The 18,945-nt window shown below is 41.4% G+C and overlaps 1 protein-coding gene across 1 annotated transcript in view; it reads left to right on the top strand.

The window, feature by feature from the left end:
• Positions 1-209: 209 nt before the first annotated feature.
• The window catches only part of pard6gb (par-6 family cell polarity regulator gamma b), a 50,709-nt gene continuing 31,973 nt past the window's right edge, over positions 210-18,945 (top strand). The window contains exons 1-2 of the mRNA XM_072674762.1: positions 210-530; positions 12,627-12,849. Of these exons, the coding sequence (XP_072530863.1) occupies positions 459-530; positions 12,627-12,849 (295 nt within the window). The 5' untranslated portion in view covers positions 210-458. The remainder of the gene's footprint in view (positions 531-12,626; positions 12,850-18,945) is intronic.

Below are 18,945 nucleotides of genomic sequence, written 5' to 3'. Positions count from 1 at the left end.
AAAAAAAATAATGTAAAAATAAAAAAAACGTTAAAAACTTCTGCGGTTGCTATAGAGATGCAAGCGCCTACGACGAACTAACTAGCCAGTCACTGAGCCGGTGGCGGCATATTTCAATGAAAATAGCCAATCCGTGCGAAGGAGGCGTGGCTTTACGCAGTACGGGTGGAGAAGCCAGTCGGAGGAGATGTGGCCGAGTTCATGGAGAGACACAGCGGTGATGTCATTCGGCAAAGTTAAAGTGAGTGTCCCGGACTGAGGCGCCGATTTTACGCTCCGCAACACTTTTATTCTCCGGCTGAAGTTGGCGAATCGCGGCGTAACAGACTCCCTGTGGACTAAATGCTCCTGCACACCGAAAACTAGTGGAAGTTTGTGGGATATAAGCGCTCATCTCCTCTCTGAGCCCCGAGCCGAGGGTCGGGCTGCGTCTGGGAACTTTTGAGCTTCAGATCAAAATGAACCGCAGCTTTAATAAATCCCAGCCTTTGCGGCACTTGGAACTGGACGCGGTGGAAGTGAAAAGCAAGGTGAGTCTGGTGGGGCAGGGCTGAAAGGCTTTGAGCTTAGAGAGTGCTGGGTTCAGTACTTTAAAGCAGTGGAGGAGCGGGGTTTTAGGTGGGCTAAACCAGCTAGCCCCGTGTCAACTCGCTAATATTAGCTCCCTGCTCTGTGTGTGCGCTGACACTTGACGCACAGTGTACTTTACTGTACTGTATCTACTGTCTTTTGGAGCTCTTCTGATTTTTCCTCCAGACCTAGCCTTGGTGTGTCTGAGGTGTGTGGGGTGTTTGGGATCAGACCTTGTTTGTGCTGCATCCTCAGGCAGCCTGGCTCCAGCATGTGCCAGGGACAACAAACCGAGGCCACCTTCAGCACAGCTTTACAAACACCATCCGTAGTTTAGCCTTAGATGAACAAATGGCTCTTAAGATGGCAGGTGAAGTAGCCTGCTGTGTATAGCAGTAGTCTGTGGTGCTATATGTGTTACTGATCTGTTGGTTAGAAGGACAGGGCTTTGGCTGCTGCCTTGCTCTCTGGACACTGTTCGGATTCGTCCAGATCCACCAGCAGCTCACCTGATTTACTTGAATGAAGACCTGATTAGCTAACCTATGTATTGGATGGCAACTGGAAATACTGGCCCTCGTCCAGGAGACCTTTGGAAATGGTTAAGCCAACACATGCACACTCACAATCACTGTGTATTGTTTATTGGTATTTTTTATAATGTTAATGTAAAAGGGAAGCTGTTCTGCTGTTGTTACTCAGTATCAGAAAACCCTTGCAAAAGTTTAATTTGCATGAATGGATTCATTTCTCATGTGAGCTTTATTTCTGTGGTTGTTTTCATACATAAAAATGAGTGCCCATGTATGTGGATGTACATCAAAACCCCCATATGATGACCGCAAACCTGCAAGAAGGCTTTTCTAGAGGGGTGGTGCACCATTCAACTGTGCAGCATTGCTGGCTCAGACATGGTCTGATCTTCATGGAGAAGGGAACCTTCACTCTGACCTCTTCATGAAACTCGATGTATGCTACAGACCATTTAGACAAGGCATATGAGTTTTGGAAAACCAAATGATGGACTCAAAATAGAGCTCTTTAGCCACAACACCTTGCTAATTGTGAAGCTAGGGGATGGACCTTCTGATTTATTGTGATCAGCACCCAACTTGTAGTCTGTAGTTTGTCTAAAACCGCTTTTCTAACAATGTTAGACACACACATGTTGAACCTTTTAATTAACAGTTGAGTTGAATTAGGTGTGTTTAGCAGGGAAACCACTAAAGCACACTGTAGCTGTCCAAGAAGCCCCAAGGGCAGGGGTGGGTAATGGGGGCTAAACCTAGCAATTAACAGGTGAGTTAAACAGGTGTGCCTGAGCAGAAAAGGCTCAAAACTGCAGGAATCTGACCCTCCAGGCCCGGAATTGCCCACCCCGGCCCAACGTCCATCTGTCACATAGCTTCAGGAAACTTCATTTTGTATTTTAGTATAAAGGTGTATCTTTTAAAGGTTGTTTTTCTGAGCTAATATAACAATCTATAACATATAATCCTAATCATAGACAGTGTCTGTGTTTGTTTTGACTCTACAGATTCACCCTGCTCAGTGCTCGAACTGTGCTAGATAAAATCTCTGAAGAACATTGCGTTCTATATTAGTGGGCAGCTGTCAGAAATACTGTGACTGGCATTAAGTAAATTCCACACAAGCTGTGACCAAGTGTATTAACAAGTGTATTTGTGAGGAAGTTTTTAAAATATAATATATTTTTTAAACTGAATCTCACTGGTTTCACTGGTCAGTGAACGTCGCCCCTGCCCGACAGGGAAACTTTGATTAGTTCTGCTGTTGGTGTTGACTGTTTGTTGTCCCCCTGCCAGCTGAAATGGAGATTCTGAGATTGGAGCTGAGATTGGTTCTGTTGGCTGTCTGTCTGTCCATGTAGGTTAGAACCTGTATCCGACCATATCTGGCCTGCAGGCTATATGTTTGACACCCCGGATGTAGTCTTAGTCTGCTGCATCTGTAGCATATGGATGATTGCTATGCACTCAGTGGTTGCCCGTTGGCGTGTTTTCTAAATGTGTGTTTTGAGTCTTTTCTGTTCTTACCTAAGCACAGGGAAATCCTGCTGAACAGACTGTCTAAGAGAACTGATAGTGTGTCACGGATTAAACGGTCTAGATAGAAGATTGCAGTAAAATGATGCTGTAGTCCCTTAAGATGCCAGGCGACCTTCATTAGAGTCTGTATTGGATAGCTGTTGGTTTGATGACGTGAACTGTCAAGCAGTGTAAAGTTCTCAGCTATCTGTATTATCTCAGATTTTCAAAAATGACATTTCAAAAAGTCTTGAATTCATGATTTTAAATTAAAACAAATTCTCAGATTTCAGAAATTGAGTATAATTGTATATATTTTTAAAAATATATATTTTCTTAGATTTCTGAATTAGTATCTCTGATTATTGTGAGATTGTAGTATAGTAATTTTACTATACTATTTTGCTGTACTATACAAAATTTGAGAATTTGATTTCTTAATGATTTTAATTGAGAATTAATGATTTTGAAAATATGTATTTTTATACATAAAGTCAATATAAGGACTTTCTCAATTATGATTGTATTTTAAATGGTTGTATTTTTCTCAGATTCCAGACTCAATATCTCAGAATAATTCATAAAATGGATTGGGCTTTTAGAGTTTAGACACCCGTTAGTCTATGTCGACAGTATTTGTAATGTTGTGGTTGTGGATGTGAAGATCCTGATTGGTGGAATGTGTGGGCATAGTGCCCGGACCTGGGTTGCCATTGTCTGATCGGTGTGCCGTAGTATTCAGCCATGCTCTAATTCATAACAGAGGCTGGAATGCCTGCTACTGGTGGCCATGAAAGGAGCCACTGTCTGGCTCTGCAGAGACAAGAGGCCCCCATTAAGCTTCTCTTGAAACTACATAGATAGTCCGGTTTCAGTGATGGAGAGATGTGGATTAACCAGCTCTCTCACAGAAACCTGAAAGAGGCAGCACTTATTAAAGTGTGAACGACCCCGCAGTTATTCTGTGTGAAACTGACTCAACCCGTGGGGCGAGAGCAGCTATCCTGATTGTTGGAGGGCTGGACTGGAGTCATTTTAGTCGTTTTTGCTTTTTGAATATCTGCATTTTCAAACAAATACATTTGATTATCCTATCAAAATCCTTCATCATGCAAAACTGAGCTTTCTTATTTAAATACAGTTTGGGAAAGTTTCAAAACATAACCGTGCACTCCCCAGTTCATCCAGTCCATATGTGGACAGTAAGCTGTAAAACAGCCTGTTTTGAAGTCGCCGTTTGAGAATGACTAGGGGAAAAAGTAAAATACATTAAATAATCAATACAAATAAATAATATGGGCATTTAAGACCCCACACAAAATGTTTAAAATGTCCATATTGTACACCTTTGTGTTCACTTACGGCATTTGTTTGGCTGTATGTATTATTTTTATTTTAATTGAATTTCTGCATAACTGTTTGCCAACCTTCATTCATCCCAGATTTAAATAGGCTGTTTTCGTGGCTGTGCCTTTAAGACCGATAAATATGAATGAGCTTTTCTGATAGGCTGCCATATACTGAAATGGAATAACAACTCGCACCAACAATTTTTCTGTTATCTGTTGCTGCAGACATCAGCAGTTAGTTTAGATGGAAGAATACAGGAAATCATCCATGTGATCTTTCGAATGCTGTGATTTGATGAAGCATGCTAAAAATGGCTGGTTAACGCGGTAAACCTAGTCCACATCAGGTCGCTTTAATGACGGAACACTAAGATGAATTTAGTCGTTTGTATGTTCTGGGGTAGTCACACCCACCCCTAATCACCCGATCACCAGTTTCGCTTTTGCTCACGGACCCGCCCGTGGTGACGACAGGTACGTTTTGGAACATTGCTGGAAGAACACGGAGGATGTGTTACTCAGCACCCGTCTAGAGATTCACTGCTTTGACATCACTTATCTCCCCATATCACTCCAAACACTCTCTGTCCCGTCACAGGATGCCGTCATTGAGTTCCTGTCTCACTGGCAGAGGAAGGCTGTTGTTTTGAGAGGGACTGGTGGGCAGATAAGATGAGAACTCTTTGCACGTCCTTTATCCTGAGCTGGTCTTATGATCGCCCCGTTTGCGTGAAATGGGGGATCTGGGCTGCAGTGATTGAGTCCTGTTAGAATCTAGGTTCTATGTGGGCAACTTATATATGTATGTATGTATGTATGTGTGTATGTGTATATATATATATATATATATATATATATATATATATATATATATATATATATATATATATATATATATACTTAAACCCAGCCCCTCCAAAGAAAATACTCCTACACTAGTCAGTCTGAGCTAAGCTTAGTATGGCACAGTAGTGTGCATATATACTAACTAGCTCATGGCTTACAGCTGAAGATTTCTAGGTTGTGACTCGAGCTTGTAAAATTTGGTCCTGCCTTATGTGTATCAATCTTTGCACATAGGCAACTGCATACTGTGTGTTTTTTTTTTTTTTTGTACAACTGCATGCACCAAACTGTATCGTCTGTACCGTGACTGTTCGGGGCGTGTAACTTTAGCATTATACAGAAATTAAATGTTTTGGTGAAATGAATCAGTTTTGGTGCAATGGACCAAACCTTGTAGAGCACAGATTTTTCTAGTACCTCAAAACACAGACCAACCAGAGGTTTTATGCAGTAAGAACATAATCAGTCCTGTACAGCTGGGTGCACACGCTTCAAAAATAAAGATGCATTACAGGGTTCTTTGAGCTCTAGAGTTCTTTCTAGGGTTTTTTAAGCGATGCAATAGAACTCCCACTGTTGGTTCCATAAAGCACCATGTTTGTGAAAGAGACAACACAAGGCTTCTTTAGGCCTTTAAAATTCTCAAAGAACAGGGCTCTGTTGGTTCTTCTGCGGTGTCGTTCAAGGCAGCACATTTTGCCACATTGTCCACACTGGCAGCTCCATTTGTCTAAAGCAATTATCTGCCGATACCGATGCAATTCCGAAATTGCCCCGCCTCCTTATTTACACCCCTAGTATCAAAAGAAAACAGAGACGTGTCAAAAAGCACTTTTCCAGAAACTCTCCCCTGCTGCTTCCTCACAGCCAGACCCACCTCCTCCAGCCTTTATCCACATTTCCATGAGACATGCTCACAGATAGGACAGTAATGTTGAAACTTGATAAGATTGAAAGCGCAGGGCTGCTCAGCGTCAGAGGGGGGGAAAAGAAGTTTCCTAATAAGAACAGCTCGAACAAGAACATCTCTAACGCAAGAACCTAACCTGCCTGGACTTGTAGGGGGATGTGGGCTGCTGCAAAAGTTGCCTGAGCTGTGGTTGTACTCGGGCGTTGATGAAGATGTGGATGTGGGGGTGTGTTGCAATGCCGGAAGACTGACGTGTAGATTAGAACCGCAAATGTTCCTTTAGGATAGGCGACACTCCTGACTTCAGTTATCTGTGTAGCTCCAGCACCACACTACCTTACCCGATTCACCTCATCATTGCCTTAAAGGTTTTTAAAGTATTTTAATTAGCTTTTTTCCATTTTTATTGTTTAGTCTAATTGAAAAGTTCTGATTACTTGATGATTGTTAAAATAATAATAGTAACAACTTCTTATTTTTTTTCCCCAATTCAGAGGGGTTGGATGTGAAACGCTCTGTTCTAGAGACTTTGAGTCTGAAGTCTGAGTTTAATGCCTTTAAACGCTCCCTCATAGAAAACCATAAACCCAGTGGTTATGAAAGCATGTCAAGCATTGTTTTGTAGTAATTCTGTTATACGTTTTATGCCCGTAAAATATAGATATACATATTTTTTTTACATCTCTTATCTCCTGTTTTAAGTCAAAATAGTGTTTTAATTTTCCCTTTAGATTTATCACTGTTTTACCTTCATCAACTTGCATATATTTGCATCAACTTGCAGACATTTATAGATTTGCTGGTGGTTGTAGATAGTAAATAAAATGGTAATATTTGTGTGTCATGGTGAAGCCTGGTTCCTATCTGGAAGATTTTTTTTTTTTTTTTTTTTTTTTTTTGTTTTTGTTTTTGTTTTTACACTGAATTATGCAGAGATGTTGAAACATTGGTGGAATTCCCCTTTAAGAAATACCACTTTCTGAAATGCACCCCTGGTTGGCTCAGATTGTGTGTGTGTGTGTGTGTGTGTGTGTGTGTGTGTGTGTGTGTGTGTGTGTGTGTGTGTGTGTGTATGTGTATGGGTGGTCACAGGTTGTGCAAACACACCCCGAAACACTGACTCAGTTTACTTATGCCAGTGTACCGAAACCTTCAGCACTGCTCTGGTTCCATCTGTAATGAGCATGTGACATTGTCATATTTGCACTACAAATACTGTCTGCTACACACTCCAGTGTGAAGTGAAGTGTAAACTGCCTTTTTTTTTTAATTCACACTAAAGAAAACAGAGAAAATACTTTTAAATCCCAGATCATTAATTTATTTGTCGTTTTACATAATTAGCCCTAGCCGCAGGTTTCAGTCCAGGTTTTTGTTGTAGAAAGCAGTTGAACCAGCATTCTTTTACACCAGATGTTTAAAGTGTATTTTTAAACATTTTAAAATTGCATTCGCCATGTATCCTGGGACCTGTGTGATGCGTGACAATGTTTACAATGTACAAAGCAGCAGACTTTTGCAACAGACATGGTTGTGTAACTGACTACCCAACACACATCAGCCAGGGTAAACAAGTGCTATTTGCCTCAAATCACCATCACACCAAAGTAACCCAGAGACACAACAAAGTTGATCCTAGGGATGGCACAATACCACTTCTTCTATCGCAATGCTGATATTAAAACTGTGAGTTTCGCTCAGTATCGATCTGAAGTTTGTCCTTTAAAAGCTACTGCGCTTTAATATAGGCTACTTTTAAGTCCCTGTCGACTCATTTTCATGGTTCTAATTATTATCTATAGTTTTATATTTAGATCTTAAAATATAATATTTAAGATATAATATGTGGACATCCCTTCTTATAAATGTATTCAGCTGTTTTAAGTTGCACCCATTGCTGACAGAGATGTGCAAATGCACATACACAGCTTGTCTAGTCCCTGTAGAGAAGTGCTGCCAATAGAATAACAGATGAACATGAACCTATTGGCATCATGCCTAATGTCAGGCATGAGCTAGAGGGTATGAAGCCCCCCCCCCCCCCCCCCCCCCAGGCATTGAGCTGTGGAGCAGTGGAACTGTGTGCTCTGAAATAATGATGGCACTCCAACCAATATGTTTGGGAGGAGTTGGGGATGAGGTGGGGTGGTGATCGTCCAACATCCTGACCTCATTACCGCTCTTGCCACTGAATGCAATCGCATCCTCACAGCAGTGCTTCTAAATCTAGTAGAAAGTCTTCACTGTACAGTAGAGACAGTTACTCCAACAAAAGCAGGAGAAATACCCTTGATTTCGGGAGAAACAATGAATGAGCAGGTGTCCCAATTCTTTTGTCCATGTAGTGTAAGTGTACACATACTTGCTTAGACTTTAACCTTACCCAGCTGGTTAGCACTGCTGTGAATCCTTTTGCTGATGTGCAGGAATCACAGGTACAATTCCTCACTCTAAAAATAGTAGGTCAACCAGGACATGACCTTTTGCTTCTTTGCTTTTCTTCTAAAGCTATAAGGCTAAATTAGCCTAGTGTAATCTTTAGGCTTATACTAGTCCTTTCCTAATCTGTAGGCTTATATTAGAAATTACAGTGCATGTGTTCACCCCAAACCGTCACAGTCAACACATGGGTTGACGCTTGCTGCCAAACAACGAGTATGTGGTAGCCTGTGTGGAAAGATTGATGTATGTAATGCATAACCGTAAGCTATAAGCCATCTCAGTCTGATTGGCGTCCGACTATGGCGAGTATAAATGATCCTTTCTTCGAGAAGATTGACCTTAAGCTTGAACCGTCAACTTTCCATACTGTCTAGTGTGTGCGTATCTTTTCTGTTTGTTGCTTTCAAGTGTGGTTAGCCTGATCACACACCTGCCACAGTGCTTCTCTGTAGCACCCCACCAGCCCTGTGTTCATATTTCATACAGTAATCATAGGCTGCTGCTGCTGCCGGCTGAATCAGGCTTCTCCTACTGTGAGCATGATTACAGCAGTGCAGTGCAGTGCAGTGCAGTGCTAGGGGCCGCTGGAGCTCGGTGTTATTGAGAGAGACAAAGCGAGGCCTGTGTTTTTTGTTTTTTTGTTTTTTTCTGGGCTGCCCACGCTCCCTGCTACTCAGCAAGCCTTAGCAGAAGAGTCACATGATCACATCCCTGACCTCAGCTTGACCTCAGCCTATGATGATTTTTGGTGGTCGTGAAGAGCATCTGAGCCAGACGGACAGTTTGTGTTTACTACTGTACAGTGTGTTTGGCTGCTGGTTATGTGTGGGTGTTGATGTATGGGACAAATTTAGAACGTGGGAAGAAAACATGTGGTGTGTGTCAACTTAAAGGAAGAGTTTGGCTGAACAACAAGTTTACAAAACTTTCCTCTTTTAGCTCAAATGAAGTCGGTCAGCCAAGACATGTTTGGTTTCTGCTGTTTTCTTTTTTTTTAAGTTTTCTACATTTTGCATTTTGGTGTGGGGCCCAAAAGTCTGAGACCACTGGTCAGAGGTTTTATTTGGCATTATTTTTTAAATTAATTTTTTTGTTGTTGTTGTTGTTGTTGTTACAATTTATTGTTACAAATTATATTACCAGCATAAATATTAGAAATAGTTAAAAGCTTATAACATGAATTTCATACACTATTTTCATACACTAAATTAAGCACACACTTAACAAATATGCACCCTAGTTAATATGGATGTGAAAATACACACTTAGAGTGATGGGCAGCTACCACCACCTCAGCGCCCCGGAGAACAATTGGGGGTCTAGTTGCCGTGTTCAAGGGCACCATAGCTGTGAATGTTGATGAAGGAGAAAGTACTGTTCCTTCACTCTCCCCGTCCCACTTCCTGCCAGTCCAGAGGATTGAACCAGCGACCTTACAGTCCCAAGCCCACTTCTCTTACCTTTAGACCACAGCTGCATTCACAAATAACCCTGAAGAGCCGATCCGATCTATAGGTCTACTACCCCACCTAGAACAACTGTTGTTTTTGCATTTTTGTTTTTTTATTATTATTTATTTATTTGAATAAATATATATTCAGGTTTAGGTTTGCTTTTAAATGTTTTTCTGTTTGTAATAGATGGCCTTGCTCCTTTGTGCTCTATCTATGTCTTATTCTGTGCTGCATTCCATAGTAGTAGGTTCAGGTCAGCCTTAGGTTTCAGGTTAACCAGTACCAATTGGGCCAAATTGAGTTAGGTCTCAAACGTATATATAAAATATATACACAAAATATTGTCACAATATTAATAATGCGATCTGGAAGGTATGGCATGGAAAATGAGAACAGTGCTGTTACTGCTTTGTTAATTTTTGCAGATAAAAGTATACCAAGTGTCCAAAACTGAAGAAACTGAAGAAGCAAACTTGAAACTTCAAACATGTCCTAACTAATCAGCTACATTTGCCATAAGGGGTAGAGATGGTGTTATCGTGTATCAGTATCGGGCCGAAGTCAGCAGAAAAACAAAAAAAAAATGCTAGATAGGATCTTGGCAGGAGAAACAAAGGGCAAAGTCTGATCTGATCCTGTAAGAAATTTATCCTGAGACAGCACTAAACTATCTTCATTTAATTTGCTTTACTGCATTCATAACCCTGTAGAATATATATTTTTTCCTCTGTAACACTGATCCAGATAGGTTTCCTAAATGTTTATTTATCATCATCATCACGCAGATATGTCCATAATTCCAGCCCACAAGTAATAAATATGCAAATAATCGGTGCATTCCTATTATTTATTTATTTTATTCTTTTTTGTATTTTTTTTATTATGATTTATTTTACTTTTCGCTCTTACCGGTGGCACCACAATATCACTGCATAGAAAGAGAGCCTTCGAGGGAGCGAATCTACAACCACTTTTTGCAAACCCTGAACACAACTATAGACTGTAAGCCTGATGCTGTACATAAAAACAAAAATAGGCCAGAAAACATGGTATTTGGTCAGGTTCTGGTCAGGTAGAACACCCCCAGACTCTCGGTCCTTTCCACCTGCCCACAGTGTCTACTCATGAGAGAAGCTACAAAGGCCTTGATGTGTGATCTCCCGCTGGTGCGCGGTTGTTGTCATTTCAAGAAGTTTGCTGCGTCTGCAGATCGACCTGTATTGTTCCATTGTGTCCCTGTCTCCTCTTCCTCCATTTCCTTATACACCATGTTTATCAGAACCTCGCAAAGCTGACTTTCGGTTTGTGTCGGAAGGCTGATAGTGGTTCATCCCGGGTCTGCGGGTCTAAAAAAAAAAAAGCTAGCTTTGCCTTCCACTGTCAGCGTTTTCAGATTCTTGAAATGTTTAAGGTAATAAGGACGTGGGAATTTTGTTTTGCTTAGGACATCTCATGGCCAGGCTGCTGAAATCCTGGAATTGGTTTTTGCCACGCACCGCAGAGATGTTATTGTGTCTAGTTTGCAGCTGTTGTTGGGGGACGGAGTGAAAGGAATAGATCTAAACTCGCCCTGACTTTTTTTTTTTTTTTTTTTTAAACAATACTTCCCATTTTCATTACATGGAACGAGACCTTTTGCTGGGTCTCCACTCTGTGGTAATAACTCGCTCCGTATGCTCTGAAAAGCTTGAATGGGTTCATTGTAGGAGAAGAGCTGAGGCTCAGTAAACTACTACAGCTAAATTTAGTACAGAATTACAGCTGATGGGTCCTGGCCACTTGAGGACTGATCCAAGCAAATGTGGGCTGTCCACGAATATGGATAGCTTGACTTTTGCGTAAAACTTAACGAATCACACAAATGGAAAGATTCAAGCTAACTAATGCATAAATAAATAAAGAGGCCTTGAGAAGAAGTGTGGAACTTGAGAAAATGAGTTTGCGTGTTTATTTGAAAACATAAACAATCTTAGTTTTGCACCCTCAGCACTGTGGAAGGTCTAGCGCTGAAACGATCATGTTTTTTCTTTGTGTCCAACAGATACAGCACGTAAAAAAGTATTTTGGAGGTCTGCCTGTTTTTTTTTTTTCCGATTTGTTTTTTAATGAAATTCATGATGAATCATTTTTCATGATACAATCAAAGATTCAGAGAATTTTTCCAATAAATAAACTCAGAAATCAGGCTGTTTATTATTTTGATTTTGGGATAAATAAATAAAGTATACTTAAAAAACATTTGCCCCAAATCCATTTATTAGATATTTTGTTATGTGCATCCTTACAGGACATACACTATATGGGCACTTGCTCTTTCATAGTTTGTAGTAGGGCTTATCCTGCTTTTGTTGTCTCTACTATACAGGAAAGGCTTTTGCTGTGTGGGTTTGATTGAATTCCGCAGCAAGAGCATTAGTGAGGTCACGATGTTGGATGATCATCACCCCACCTCATCACCCCACTGCCTAGCTCATCTTTCCAGAAAACACAGTTCCACTGCTCCACAGTGCAGTGCTGGGGGGGCTGTGTACACTAGCCCTCACCTCTAGCCCTCCTCTGGCATTAGGCATGGTGCCAATAGGTTCATGTTTATGTGCTCCTATTCAGTAGCAGGAGGTAGTACTTCTCTACAGGGACTAGTCAAGCTGTTTGTGCATTTGCACATCAGTGTCAGCAATGCTGTGCAACTTTTCGAAGACTGGATGCATTCATTAGAAGGGGTGTCCACAAACGTTTGTATATTTATATACATATATAGTTATATATATATATATATATATGTGTGTGTGTGTGTGTGTGTATTGTGTATCAAACTGATTTAAACACTGTTGTATGTCTGTGAGCCAAGGCTGGGTCAAATCAGACTTGTTGATCTGTGCTGTTCAGATGTTTTTAACATAGGTTTCTTGCAGATTACCTTTTTTCCCCTAGCCAGGAGCTTTGTTACCTGCTAAAATCTAGACACTAAATCTTCGCCTCCTTTTCTGTTCTGCTCTCTCTCTTGCAGTATGGGGCAGAGTTCCGCAGATTCTCTGTCAACCGCGCCAAGCCGGGCAAGTTTGAGGAGTTCTTCAAGCTCATCATGCACATCCACCGCATCGCCAACATGGAGGTGATGATCGGATACGCAGACGTCCACGGTGACCTGCTGCCTATCAACAATGACGAAAACTTCAGCAAGGCCGTGTCCACTGCACACCCACTGCTCCGAATCTTCATCCAAAGACAAGGTACAGCCTTACTGTCTAGTGTTTCCACCTATAGAGCTTTTTAAATTCCTAAACCGAACTCCGGTGCTGGTCTAAGTACTGTTTGTGGGATCTGAGTCTGTGTGGTGTGTTGAGAAACGCCTCTTGTGGTGGACACTAGGACCAGGAACCTGTGATCTTACTTTTTGAGCAGCACTTGTAAATGTGCAGAGAATTGTAACATAAACTTGATCATAATTTCATTAAATATTAGACTGCTAGTGGATTAATGCGTTCTGTGTAGTGTTTCTGTGCTGCTAAGTTGCTAATCTGGATGAATCAGGCGAGACCTCACTGTGATGTACTTAAAATATATCAGTATTGTATGGTATTTAGCTGACGCTCTTATCCAGAGCGACTTACAAGGTTACTCACATTATAGAGGTAGGCCAGTATAGTGTTAGGAGTCTAGCCCATGAACTCGTATTGGTGTAGTGCAGCAAAGTCACCCAGACCGGGACTCAAACCCCAGTCTCCCACGTACTCTAGTACTGTCCTTTTATAATATTAAATGCTCTGAAAATGGAAACCTTAACATTAGCGTATCCTTACGAGAAATATTTATAGTAAAACTACAGGATGTTCTTATGATAAATTCAGACAATTACTGTATTTTCGAATACAATAAGTATGCATATCATAGTTTTGCTGCAATGGCATATGATTGTTGCTACCTTGCTAACATTTTAATACTAACTTGGCAAATGTGGTTGTTTTCCACTTGCTCTCACTGCTGGTCAGTGGGATCACCGTAACTGAGCACTGGGACCCAAACCTTTGAACTGTGGAAGCACATGTACAGCAGAGCAGAGTAGAGTGCAGCCAGTATATCCAAAATTCTTTTAGGTTCAGCCCCTCCAGTTCTGTCTAGCTCATCCTGCGGTCAGACAAAATGCAGGGTAAACATGGTCATGTGATTGGACCTAAAGGATTTGGAGATGTGGTTTTTGCACACACACAAGCGTGCACGCACACACATTCGCAAATGCAGTCCCCACTGTGGCCCGCATGCAGCTATTATGTATTACTGCCCCTGTCACATTTTCCCTCCAGTGGGCCAACTGTTGGCCTTACGCAGCATTCACCATAGTGTGCGTCTGAGAAAGATGGGGGAGAGACAGTTAGGCCTGGAGGTGACTTCCTGTAGGAAAGGCTGGTGTGACTGGATTTCCTGTGGAGAGACTCTTCCAAATGAAAACTCTGACAGACACACACTACTCTCTCACGGCTGAGCTATCTGAGGGCCTTGATAGGGATTGGTATCGTTTTGAGCATGTCCGTGAAGCCTGATCCCAGCCTATACCTGCGAGTTTGAGAACTGACCCAGTTGGCACTGCTCAGTTTGAAACCAGAACCCACAGTTTTAACAAAGCTATAGACTAGAACATTAAGAAAGAGAGAGATCAAGAAGAGACATCGTCAGAGAGACAAGCCGATTGCACAGTTGATACCTGATGATGCCGCAGCCAATCGTGACTGTGAACTGACTGCGCCCTTGCTGGGTGGGTAGGATGCTCCTCCCTCTCCCCTGTCACTCAGGATGATGCAAACTAGTGTGAGTGTCTGTAGACTTATGTAACAGATCTGGCAGTTAAGGCCAGTTAAATGCCTCTGCATTGAAACAACGGAGTCTACGCTAAAGGCTGTGCCGTTATGAGCATTCATACTTCTACGCATCGGTTTGCAGTTACACCACCGAAACACTAGTTGGAGATGAGGTTTCTATGGCACTGTATTGACTGTATTTGACCTTGGCTGAAGTAGTTACTTTTACTGAAATTTCTGCAACACAACGGAGCAAAGGCGTCCATACGGGCATTGAACTGATTCAAGTTTTCCATCTGCATTTAAAAATGACATCATTTGCGGAAATACGATGCTGCCAAGAGAACCAATCACAGTTGTTGTCTGCATTGCTGAGCTAAACAGTGTCTATGCCATGCTTATGCTGTAGATTTGACGGAGAAGCGTAAAGTGGCCTTTAGTGTTCTCCTTCAAGCAGAATGTAGGGAGCTAGGTCTTAGCTCTCTCTCTCTCTGAGGAGCACATTCTAGCCTTCACCTTCCCAGCACTGGTGGCATTGTGTGATAGCAGGAGTCTAGCTAGTGCGTGAGTTGTATTATCGGTATCTGGGGTAATATCAGCAAATAAATACTGGCTGGGATATCGGAGGTGAACAAATCCATGATTAAATCAATTCAGTTGAATCCTGTAACAAATCTATGCTGATACAGCATACACTCATACTGTTTTATGTGATGTTAGCAGTGTGTTCTTCTTTGATGGGATCTAATGTTTGAGTAGTTGAGCAGGATAGATTACTTTGAGATGCTAATCTCCGCCCCTTAAGTGAAGAACTTCAATAAAAACAGCTCATTTTAAAGGCCTGTAGTGTTTAAAGAAGAGATATTGAATTGGTGTCAGCGTTATCTTATGCTTAAGGAGTAAAGACGTATCTTTCCATCTCTAATTATTATAGAGATGTGTATCATGCATGATCAGCAAGTGTATTAGGGATTACTGAACAACTCCACACAGTTTGAGGAGTTATTACCATGCTAATTGGTGGGCTTTAAGCTTCCATTACTTCTTAGCTACATTAGCCTCATTGCTTCAGTGCAAGAGCCTTATTGACGTGCTGTTTTTATCCAGTGAGTTCATTTACAACATTCAGGCCGAATGGGGCTAATGATCAGTTGCCTTCTACATTCTACTTCGGTCATGTGTGGATTTCAATAGTGCATGTAACAATGATAAATACACCAGCTCAGCGCAGAACCAGCCCTCTCCAGAGTGAGACAGAATGATGGAATGTTCCTCGTCTCCCGGTTTTGAGTTACGTAAACCATGTTTTCTTGTGACAGCACAAGCTTGAGGTGTAGGTGGTCAGTGGGGTTTGTATTGTCGTGCTAATGAGGGACGTTTCTCATAGCTCAGAATGCCATTCAGCTCTGGTGGTGTCCTTTGTGAGTGGCCCACAATGAGGAGCGTTCTCATGGTCTAACACAAGCGTGAGTAAGCACAGAGCGAGACAGAGCTACATGGTACCAGATAGGACCCACATTCCAGCTACTTGGCGTTCCCGAGACACACACACACACACTCCTGCGCGCACACACATACATAGATTTGTTTTTATATAGTCGACGAGTGTGTATTAGTATATTAATCACTTTTTAAATACTATCCTTTTCTGGTCATTTGAATATGTCAGTTTTTACATTCTGTGAAAAGTTCAAGATAAAGAGACCAATAGAAATGCTGAGTTGGAATAAAATCTTTTTACATTGACTCTCCTGTGAAGTTGGCATGTTAGAGAAAGTTTTTGTGTATTTTATGTAGACAGACAGACAGATTGACTAGACTAGATTTATTTATTTTATTTATTTATTTATTTTTATTTTTTTATACCCACTGACATTTTACCAAGACATTTTTGACCAGAAATACACACACACACATAAACACATAAACACACACACACACACACACACACACATACATACATACACACACACACAGATAGCCAGTGAGTCAGTCCGATGTCAGCGCAGGCCTATTCTAATGCAAGTGAAGTCGGGACATTCACAGACAGTGTGCATTCTTTACAGGCCCTTCCACCGTCTGAGCTCACAAAGCCCTGACAGCTAACAAAACCGTGGCTCTGTCTGAAACCATGTCCTGTTCACTACATAGTGCACTGTTTTGGTAGTCTACAATTTTGCTGTGTCCAAAAACATACCTGGTGCACTTTTACTGTCATGTCTGTGGTGGGCGTACATGTTTCTGTTCTCTATATTAGGAAATAGTGATTAGTGATCCTTTTTTGTTCCCTGTCACAATGTTCTAGATAGTGCTCCTGATTTTCTAATGTAGGGAATGGTGTTTGGGTGCTATTTCTGTTATTTCTGTTCCATATAATGGTGTTCTAGATAGAGATTTGGCCGGTTTTGCTGCCTGTAAAGATGTTTTAGATGATGCTCCTGATTTTTCTAATTTAGGGAACAGCTTGTCCAACTTGGGGACAGTTGCCGTGAAGAAAAACACATTTGTGGGCAGAGCATGGATAGGCTGATTATCTGTGACCACCTTTCCAGCAGAAACTTCCTTTATTTACCCAGAAGAAGACAAAAGACGACAGACCTTGAAGCAGTCTGGCTTAATTTCCTTTCCCCAGACGGGATCCAGTGCTCTAAGGCAGGGATTTCTCCACAGACTCTGACTCACGGTGGCCTAATGCTGATGATTGGGAGCAGTTTTAGAATCTGAGGCGGACTGAGACATGCCCTTTCAGAACCCCTCTCCTGGGGGACTTCCAGTACAAAGCACTGTTGGAAAAAGCCCATTGAAGTGCACCTGTAGTGGCCTGTGATGGGACAGGGGCAGGAAAACACATTGGAGAAGTGTGGGTAATGACTAATCAGGGTCAGGGTACAGCAGCCCTGTAGCAGCTCATTTTCCACGGTGTTATTACTTTGAGGGTGGTGGAGGTCAGTCAGTGCACATGTTGCACAGACCACATGTAATTCTTTGACCTCAGAATGAATCAGTTTGATACAGTACATTATGAAGTGTTATGATTAGATATTAGTTATTCATTTCTGATACAATTAAAAGGAATATACACTGAATGCGCAAACGTGGCTGGTGGACAACAGTAGAATATCGACAATCTGTTTTTTTATAATAATACGATTTGTTTTGTTCCAATATGATACATAAACTTTGCATATCGGCTAGTATCTGATCCAGTACCATTTGTTAAATTAATTAAACCATATACTTCACCATGTGGGAGAGTCCTAAGCCATCAGGATTGACTTGAACAAATGAGCACCATAATTGTGCTGGACTTGTTAGCAGTGTTGTCTGGGCTCAGGACCTTTCTTCTGAAATTGTGAGACCAAAAAGGAGCTAGCAGCTCCTCCCTTCTCAGGACTTGGATGTCCTCAATTACAGGTGCAAGTCTCCAACCGAGCAGTTTAGCTCTCGCCTCTTTCTATCGCTGGAAAACAGCAGAAACAGCAAAGCTGAAGATTTACACAATGATGATGGGGGATTGTAAATCTGAGATTTACTGACATTTAGTGAAAAGAAAACATGTTATCTGTGGATTTTGGACACTTCTGGGACTCGAAACAGTGTTCAGCCGGGTCTGCCTGCATGTGTGCCCATGCGTGTGAGAGATCCCACACAGATATTACATTAGTTTCCCTGCACTGCTCTTGCGTAAACAGGGCAGGCTGCTGAAGGTGATGTGTGTGGATTTGAGCTGTTTTTACGCTGGATTACTGGATTACTCTCTGATATTCTGATACTCTCTGAGCTCAATACGGGACAGCAGACACTGTGTGGATTTGTGCAACTTGAGGGACTGATTAGCTAAACGAACACCTCCCTCCCCCCCCTCCAAAAAGTGAGCCTCTTTTGAAACAGATGGGGCTCTTTGTCTTTTTAAGGTGTTCTTTCATTTTTATAGATGTATCCAAATGCAGAATATGCTTCTGATTGTTTGTTTGTTTAAAAACATGTGTGTGCTCCTTGTTTAGGCTTAAAATAGACTCTGAGCTGATGGAGAACATGTGTGTTGTGCGTCTGTACACTCAGTTTGAGCAGTGGCAGTCAGTCTAGATGAAGCTGAAAAAAGGCCGTGAAGCTACAGTCCTACCAGCGCTGGTTACTCTGTTATTGTAATGAGAAGTAGCTGATTATGAGATATTAGAGATGAGACAACACCATGCTTTTATTTTTTAATACTGATCTAATATTTCTTCCTTTTTTGGAGCAGCATTTCCAATTTTCCATGCATCATAAGCGTTTCTAAAATATATATAATCTATATAAATCTATAGAAATATTCTGCGGTACATTGTAGTATATCAAACATGTAATGCTACAGTGTTTTTTCTGCTGCTTATACAAAAGAAACTTGTGCACAGTTGCAATATTAATATTACAAAATGTTGGATCATTGACTTCTGGGAAATCTGGTGAGAATTCTTGTACTTTTTATCATCGCAATATATGTTGTTGCTGTCCAATGAAAACCATCGGCCTCCAAAATGGTGACTTTACAGC

The sequence above is a fragment of the Salminus brasiliensis genome, chromosome 3 (genome assembly GCF_030463535.1).
Source record: "Salminus brasiliensis chromosome 3, fSalBra1.hap2, whole genome shotgun sequence".
In the NCBI taxonomy this organism is placed as follows: Eukaryota; Metazoa; Chordata; class Actinopteri; order Characiformes; family Bryconidae; genus Salminus; species Salminus brasiliensis.
Note: the sequence above shows the minus strand (reverse complement) of the source record. Positions and strands in the feature narration are given on the sequence as shown.